Consider the following 9,473-nt stretch of genomic DNA (forward strand, 5'->3'; position numbering starts at 1 on the left):
TCTCTCTCTCTCTCTCTCTCTCTCTCTCTCTCTCTCTCTCTCTCTCTCTCTCTCTCTCTCTCTCTCTCTCACACACACACACACACACACACACACCCCTTTCCAGTCTTCTTACACCTTGCTCCCCATCATATACCCTTTGGTCTAATGATATTGGTCTCCTTGATGTTCTACAAAGACACTTCAGCTCTGAATATTTTTGCTTGCTGCCCTCCATGCCTGGAATGCTTTCTCTCCTCATTTCTGCCTCCTGACTTACTTCAAATCCCAGCTAAAATCCCATCTTCTATAGGAAGTTTTTCCCAAAACCTTTTAATTCCAGTGCCTTCCCTCTGTTAATTTTTTCCTTTTATCCTGAATAACGCTTGTTCATACATATTTGTTGGCTTGTTATCTCTCCTTTTACATTGTTTTCTACAGGCAGGTGATTTTGTTCTCAATATGGGGAGCAATGGGAAAAGGAGATGGTCAAGGGGAGGAGAAAGTATATACTTCATCCTTCAAGTAAAACTGCCCTCTACAGAATTACCAATGATAATAATGAATTAACATTTATATCTTGCTTACCACATTCCAGGCACTGTGCTAAACATTTTACAATGATTATCTAATTTGATCCTCATGACAACCCTGGGAGGTATGTGCTATCCCTAACTTCCAGATGAGGAAACAGAAGTTAAGTGACTTGCCCAGGGTCACTCAGCAAGGAGAGATCTGAAGCTAGATTTGAACTCACCTTCCCAGCTCCAAATCCAGTGCTCAGTCTACTGCACCACCTAGCTGTCTGATCTGTAATTTACGGCAGATCTAATGGCCTTTTCTTAGTTCTCATTCTTCTTGACCTTTCCACATCATTTAAATCTGTTAATAACCATTTCCTCCCCAATTATTGTATGTAGTTTTTTTGTGACAAAACTCCTAGTTCTCCTCCTACCTGTCTGAATGCCCCTCCTCATCTTCTTTGCTGGTTCTTCATCCACATCATGCCCACTAACCATGAGCATCCCCCAAGCCTCTAGTCTGGGCTCTCTCCTCTCTTCCCTCTACATTTGGCGATTCACTTGGTGATTTCATCAGTTCTCTGAGGTTCCCAATCAACAGATCCAGCTCTAGTCACTCTCCTGAACTCCTTTAACCACCTTTTGAATATCTCAAACAGAATATCTCACAGACATATCAAATTTGGCATTTTCAAAACAGAGCTCATTATCTTTCCTCACAAAACTCTTGCCTTTTCCCAATTTCCCTATTACCTTAGAGAAAATCATTATCTTTCTATTCACAATCTCAGTCTCATTTCTTCACTCTCATCTTACATATCCAGTTCACTGGCCAAATCTTGTCATTTCTCCCTTTATAACAGTGCCTGGGGGGAGCTAGGTGGCTCAGTGAATAGAGCACAGGCCCTGGAGTCGGGAGGACATGAGTTCAAATCCAGACTCAGACACTTAACACAAAAACTAGCTGTGTGACCTTGGGCAAGTCACTTAACCTCTATTGCCCTGCCTTCCCCCTCCAAAAAAAAAAAACATGATGCCTGGTAGGTACTTGACAATAGTATGAGGTTAATAAATATTTGGTGATTTGTTGATTGATCTGTAATATGCATCCCTTCTCTCCACTCACATAGTGACCAACCAAATTCAGGCCCTAAACACCTCTCACTTGTACTTTTGCAATAACATACTAATCGTTCTCTTTGCCTTAAGTCTTTCCCCATTCCAATTTTCATTCCAATCCATCCTCCACAAAGCTACCAAACTGATTTTCCTTAGTGTAAGTCTGACTGTACCACCACCACCTATCCTTTTATTAACGCAAGGATCCCAATTACCCCAAAATCAGAGATAGAATTCTGTTTGGCAAATCAACCTGAAGCAGCAAGGCATCTTGAGGGAGAGATAGGAAACAGAATGTACCCAGTGCACTTCAGACTCTGATAGAGATAGCCCCGGGAATTGTAGTACCTCAGTTCCAGACCATAGACCTTCTTTCTATTCTGGCCCCCATCTAGGGGAGCAACCCTACGCAGAAAGGCCCTGCTATATCTGCTACCACCAACATATTTGTTGAGTGCCTAACTGACCAACCAATACCAACTGCCACCAACAGGGGAGTAAACTCAAGAGCACTGGGGAAATCCATGTCCCACAGACCCCTGACCCTGCTTCCAACACTACCACCACCAACACCTACCACTGACCAATCATCATGGGTACATGAACACAAGAGCCCTGGGGGGAACAGCAACATCCCCTAGACCATAGATCCACCTTCCAATCTGGTCTTTGTAGCTTCCATCCAGAAAATCAACTCTTGCCAAGGTGTGATCTTACAATTTCCCCTACAGATGGTAGAGCCCCTCAATGAGCTGGAAAAGAAAGTTCTCATGATCAAAGTCTTTGGCATTTTCAAATGGTTCAACATCAAAAACACCCACCCCTCCATATACTCTACAATCTAGAAAAACTATCTTACTTTCCATTCCTTACAATTAGATAGCACAGTGGATAGATCCCTCATCCTGGAAGTCAGGAAGACCCAAATTCAAATCTGACCTCAGATACTTACTACCTGTAGAACCCTGGGCAAATCATTCAAATCTCTGTTTGACTCAGTTTCCTTATCTATAAAATGGGGACAGTAAGTGCACCTACTTCACAAGGTTGTAGTGAGGATCAAATGAGATAATTGTATAACAGCACAGTTTCCAACATATAGTTCCCATCTCTTCCCTTCCTCTCTTGCAAAAGACATTCCATTTCCTATCTCTGCACCTTTGTAACATCTGTCCCGCATTCCTAGAATGATCTCCGTCCTCACCTCTGCTTGCTGACATAAATTTTTACCTAAAAAAATTAGAGGAAAACATCTCTTTGCAAGATTTTAGTGATCTATTCTCATAGCACTCATAGGGATGAGTTCTTTTTTAGAAAAAAGAAAAGGAAAGGAAAAGAAGTAAAATCATCCAATACCATGAGCACATTTCATCTGAGAGTGTATATACTGCTATTCTATCCTAGTAGAACTAATCTGACAATGAGAGCAAAGAAATTTTTCATTGTCTGTTCTCCAAGACCTTAACTGGTATTTCATTTGGTTTGCTTTTAGTGATCTTTTCACTTACATTGTTATTGAAACTAGATGTATTTCTGTCTGGGGGGGGGGATACTTATTTAATTTGGCAGCAATGCATAGAAATCTTCCCATGTTTCTCTAAATTTCTCTTACTTGACCACATCATTCCATTATATTCATAGTTGGGTTTTTTCCATCATTCTCCAACAATTGGCTTCTACTTTGTTTCCATGAAGAGAATTTTGGGGCATATATTGGATGTTTGTTTCTGTCTCTGACTTCTTTCTTTAGTATGTTTGCTTAGTAGTTATGTTTCAGAATCAAAAGGTATGGCCCATTTGGTCACTTCTCTTCTATAACTCCTGATTGGTACTTAGAATGGTTCCATGTACAGAGCAGCCCCTCAAACACAGTTACCATTTTGGAGTATCTTTGCCAAATTGAATGGTGTGAGATGAAACCAAAATTGTTTTAATTTGCATTTCTCTTAGTAGTGATTTGGAAAATATGCTTTCATCTGATCATTTGTAGTTTCCAATTCTTCTTTTATTAACTATTGTTCATATCCTTTGACCATTTATCTACAGTGGAAATGGTTCTTGGTGTCACACACCTGTGTCAATTCCCTATGTATTTTGAATATCAGACTTTTATCAATGACTTTTAGTACAAATATTCTTGTCACTCTATCTGCCTTTTCTCTTCTATTGCATCTTCAATGGTTTTGCATTTGCAAAAGCTTTTTGATTTTATGAAGCAAAATTGATTATTTTATCTTTTATGATCTCTTCTTTCCCTTGCTTATTTAAGAATTCTTCCCAGTCATAATTATCAAAAGTACATGAGCTCATCCTTTTCTAATTTTGTTTTGTCTTATGATGTAACCTTTTATATTCAGGTCATATATTCATTCTGAGTTTAATATGGTGGTAGGGCATAAGTTGTTGGTATAAATCTAAGTTGTGCAAACTACTTTCTGGTGTTCCCAGAAGCTCTTGCCAAAGTCTCCCAGGAATTTATGTTCTTGGACTTATCAATCACTGGAATAATTACTTTTATCACTTTTAGGTCTAGTTTATCTGGTCTTTTCCACTGGTCCTTTTCTCCGCATTTTTATGTGTTTTTTTATGTTTTTCCAGTCCAAATAATATTTTGACACCGATGATTGTTGTTGTTGTTGTTGTTGAATCATTTCAATCATATCCAACTCTCCATGATCCTTTCTGGGGTTTTCTTGGCAAAAATACTGGAATGCCATTTAAAAAAAATACTGGACTGCTTTGGCACTTTCTTCTCCAGTTAATTTTACAGATGAGAAACTGAGGCAAACAGGATTAAGTGACTTGCCCAGGGTCACACAGGTAGTAAGTCACACAGGAGGACTCAGGTTTTCCTGATTCCAGGGCCACTGTATAATATAATTTGAGGTTTAGTAATACCATTAGCCTTCCTTTTGTACTTTTTGTTATTATGACTCTTGAGATTCTAAATGTTACATGGTTCCAAATGAATTTTGTTATTGTTTATCTCTAGCTTTATAAAGTATCCCCTTGGTAATTTGAATGATATAGCACTAAATCTAGTAGTTTGTATGTCTTTCATTTTTATTATATTGGCAAGACCCTCCTATAAGCAGTGAATAGTTCTCTGTCTCTATATTTGTAAAGATTGCTTTATAATTGTTTTTATATAAATCTTGATAGGTTTAACTCAGATATTTTGTGCATTTTGTAGATGTTTTGAATGAAATTTTCTTATTTCTTCCTGGCTCTACCAATATTGTATAAAATGTCCATCTTTACAGATATCTAGATTAATAGCTAAAGCTATTGATCATCCCAAAAATTGTCTTTACTGACTGTTCACTTTCAAAGTGCACCATCATGATGTCTACAAATAGAGAGAATTGTATCTCCTCTTTGTTGATATCTATGCCTTTGATTTTGTTGTATTTATAGACTATTATTTCTAGAACTATGTCAATTAATAGTGGAAAGAGGGGATATCCTTATTTTAGCCCCTGGCCTACTGGGAAAGCTTATAATGTTTCTCCATTGTAAATAATGCTAGCTATTAGTTTTCAATAAATGTTTTTGCCTATATTAAAGAAGGGCCCTTACATATCTGTGCTGGGGGGGGGGGGTTAACACATACAAATGCTATTTTTTTCCAAAGACTTTTTATGTATCTATTGACATAAGCATGTGGTTTTTGTTATTTTTGTTTGTTTGTTTTTATGATTAGGAAAAGAATTTCAAGAACCTCCCTCAGTAATTCTTTCCAAAGTCCTTTAAATCCACCTTATTGGATGACATTGTATCTAATGTGAGCTTTCTTCTCTACAGTCATGGGACCCGCTGTGCAGGGGAAGTATCAGCAGCAGCCAACAACAACATCTGTGGGGTTGGAGTGGCTTACAATTCCAAGGTTGCAGGTATGCTGTTCCCATGATAGAGAACTGCTAGTTCTCTCATAGAAAATCTATAGAGTGCCATACGTTATTCTTCATGTTCTGCCCAGAGGAGTAATGTCCTAGAAACAATCTGCATTGATTATCCACCCTATTTTCCACTCCTCATTTTTTCACTAGATTCTAGTATAAATCCCTTTTTTATGAAATGCACTCTGAGTGAAGAAAATCCAGGATATATATAGCATGAGTAACAAGGAACAGAAAGCAAGTTTCAGAAATGATAACCTATAAGGTAATAGTTTTACTCAAAATTGTTATAAACTCAGATTGTTGAGCATATGTAGACTTTTACAGATCACATACAAAATTCCAAACTAGGCCATACATCTGAACTTAGCCCTCAGGAAAATGATGAAATTCACTTGGCAGTAGTTTATTATATCAAACTAGAGACCAAAAACTCTTTAGAATCCATTTTTAAGTCCCAGTAGGCAATCTACATTACCTCTTTCCAGCGACTTGGGAACTTGTAGCTGAAGGTGGGATGAGAAATGCAAAGAAAATGAGAAACACTAATGAAACCTTTCATTAAAAAAGGAAGGGGGTGGCTAGGTGGTGCAGTTGAATAGGGCACTGGCCCCAGAGTCAGGAGGACCTGAGTTCAAATCCTGCCTCAGATACTTAACACAAAACTAGCTGTGTGACCTTGGGCAAGTCACTTAACCCCAATTGCCCTAACTTGCCCCCTCCAAAAAGCAAAAAAATAAAAATAAAAAAGAAGAAGGAAGAAAGAAAGAGAAAAGAAAGGAAGAAAAAAGTCTCTAGGGGACTATGAGAAAAGTTTGGTTCTTAGTTCTTTCTAAGTTTTGCTTGAAGTTCATTCCTAATTTATTCAGGCTGAGTCACCAACCTCAGTGCTTCACTTCCATGATTTTTTTTAGTAATAACAGTCTTGGCATTTCTTCCCTAGAAACCTAGTGAGACCATAACCATGTTCGGTGCTGACACTTGCATTCCCAGATTGCTAAATAAAGCAGTAACCTCCCATATAAATCCTGCCACTTAACTATATCACACACCTGCTGTCACTGGGTGTTAAGAGACTTGACAGAACTCGGTGATGAATTTCAGAGAGATATATCAGTAGATTTCTAAAAAGTAAACAGCTGGGAATTTTGTCCCTTGAGTCTTAGTTCTCTTGGTGTTTTGTGTATTCATAGTGCTGGTAAGAAAATGTTGACAACCATAATGAGATTGGGGATGGGAAAGAATATCCCCAGATTAATATTTTATATTCAAGGTTTGTACCTGGGATGGTAGTTGAAAAAAATCTGGCTCTATATAGCTATGGGAGAAGTGAATAGAACAGAAAGATGAGAATCTGGTACAGACTCACTTTCCACTCTGATGGCCATCTTCCACACAGTTTTGTCTGACCTTTCAAGGGAGCCACGTGTGTGAGTGCACAGATGAGCTCCTCAGGGTTTGGAGGTCCACATGTCAGAAAAAGGAAAAGAGCTCTAGGCAACCCTTTGATTTCTGGCTGAATCATTTTTCCTCTCTCATTATTGAAAATCCCTTCCTCTCATTCGCTCACACCAGTCATTTTTGTCTCATGTTCAGCACCATGATTCATGGTTTGTACCTGGACCAATATGGTAAATCCATAGCCTAGAGGTACCCAATTTTCTTCCTAATTTGGAGGAACAAGTCTCCTAGTTTCTATGCTCCAAAAAAATTAAATACCTGATCCAAAATCCTTCACTTGTACAGTATTGCTTTTAACACTTTCAAACACTTTCAAGTATTATTCTGCTCTCACCTACTAAAGCAAGTAGTATTATCCCTTTTTGACATGTAAAAAAAAAAACCTGAAGTGTGCAATGGTTGAGTGATTTGCCCACCTAATGAGTTAGTAGCTGAGACAGAACTAGAACCTATGTGTTAGAGAAAGACTTACAGTCAGAGGACCTGGATCGAATCTCAGTTCTCTTGTAGGACCTTAGACAACTTTTTAAACCTCTTTGTGCCTCAGCTACCTCCTCTGTAAAATAAGGAAGTTGTATTATATGACGTCTGTCTAGCTCTAAATACCATAGGCTGGGTCAAAAACCTGGATTGGCTCCATGTGTGATGGTGGGTAAGTCACTCAACCTCCTTAACCTCAGTTACTTCAACAGCAAAATAAGAGGGTTGGTCTAGCTACCCTGTCAGGGTCCTTCTGGCTCTAGGACTCCCTTCTCAGCACATGTTGCTGTCTCACCTGCCCCTCGGTCTGGCATCAAGTTGTCATTCCTGTTGTTTCTACTATGTCTGTTGCATGGGGCTGCCCTCTTCCCGGGCATCTAACCTTAAACCCATCTTCTCATAGCCAAGCAGCCTTTGTAGAATCTCTACTCTATTAAAAATAATGGATCAAATGAGATCATAACCTCCACTTAAACAGGTTCAGGCACTCCTAATTTAAGATGAATGAACCTCAGAAACTTCAAATTACAGTTCCTCATTCTGGTCAGCAATTTTAAAAAAACTAGCTGTGGCTTGTAGTAGCTCTTTAGAGAGGAATCTCTGCTTGTATGAGCAGCCAAACAACTCATGGCAAAATCCCTTTTTTCTAACTAGAAGCCACTCTGAAGATAGATTAGCAGTCTATAGCCCCACCCAGTGGCCAGGAGAGATCACAAGAAGTCCATCCAAGCTTTGGAGGAAGCTAGAGACCTCCGCAGCCTATCTCCTATTCATGACTAGAGAGGATACTAAAATAAGGGCAACAGTTCCCACCCCTTTAATCCATCAAATTCAAAGTTGGCAAAACTTAGAGAAGACCCAGAATACAAAAGGGAAATTATGAATTGATTATAAAATAGGGAACCTGACCCATCCTAAAGAAGGTAAAAGGCGGAAAAGTTCAATGGAAAGAACACCTGGACCTGGAGTCAGAGAACCTTGATTCTAATCCCAGTTCAGCCACTTACCCTCTGTGTAACCTTCAGCAAGACAACCCCTCAAAGCCTCAGTTTCTAATCTGTAAAATGAGGGAATAGATTCTGTGATCTCTAATGTCCCTCTAACCTCTATATATATGCACCTCTGATTATAAAATTGGGCTAAAGGAATCAAATATTTAGCCTTGAATAGGTAAAACTGAGAAGTCAATTAATAATGATTCTGAAGTTTATAAAAAAGCGTGACCACATGTTTCTGTTTCTATTTCCACCATAGAGAGAACTAACAGAAAGGGGTTTCTAAGGGAATATTCATATCAGAAATGTCTTCCTGGATGAAAAGGTTTATGGAACACTAGAACAAAATTACCAAAGGTCACTGAATTCTCCTCTGTAAAGACCATGTAATGTAATGCCAAGGAAAGGCAACTTCCCAAGGTTCAAAATACCAGCATAGGTGCTCTCCATTTTATTCAGTGACCAACCAAGAACAGAGAAGATCAAAACATGACATCATTCCAAAATACAGCATTTACTAAGTGTGATTAAATAATCTCCAAGGACTACCCCACCCCAGGACCTTCCAATCATTCAATCAATTACAAAGTCCCTGGTCTAAACACTTCTCCACCCCTAGGCTATACCTTTATTTGTCAATCACAGAGCACAAAAAGGTCAAAAGTTCCCCACCCCTGGATCACAATTGAATCTACCCCAGAGTTACATCAAGTTTAAACACAGCACTTAATACCCAAATGGAGGTCTTTTCTTCATCTTGACAGGAGGCAAGTTCTCAGCAATCTTGGTTCCTGGGGAGACAAGGCTTAGCAAGGCCATAAGATACATTGCCAATCCCTTCATGAATTTATCCTCTGTCTGTAGAACAGTCCTAGAACCCCTGAACACATTAGCAAAGCCCTCTCCCAGGATTTCTGTAAACATACAACAAGAAAATCCTTCTTCAGGGCTTCTGAACCAACAGAAAGGCTCCCAGACCCCTGCAACAACAGCACTGTCCTTCACCAGTGGACAGTATT

General features: G+C 39.0%; 1 protein-coding gene across 1 annotated transcript in view; it reads left to right on the forward strand.

The window, feature by feature from the left end:
- Nucleotides 1-9,473, forward strand: part of PCSK2 (proprotein convertase subtilisin/kexin type 2) — a 331,471-nt gene that overhangs the window by 254,252 nt on the left and 67,746 nt on the right. The window contains exon 7 of the mRNA XM_069075455.1: nucleotides 5,424-5,512. Coding sequence (XP_068931556.1) covers nucleotides 5,424-5,512 — 89 coding nt within the window. The remainder of the gene's footprint in view (nucleotides 1-5,423; nucleotides 5,513-9,473) is intronic.

The sequence above is a fragment of the Petaurus breviceps genome, unplaced genomic scaffold (genome assembly GCF_028583685.1).
Source record: "Petaurus breviceps papuanus isolate PSGF00001 unplaced genomic scaffold, PetGlider_PUasm1.0 90919, whole genome shotgun sequence".
NCBI classification, from domain to species: domain Eukaryota; kingdom Metazoa; phylum Chordata; class Mammalia; order Diprotodontia; family Petauridae; genus Petaurus; species Petaurus breviceps.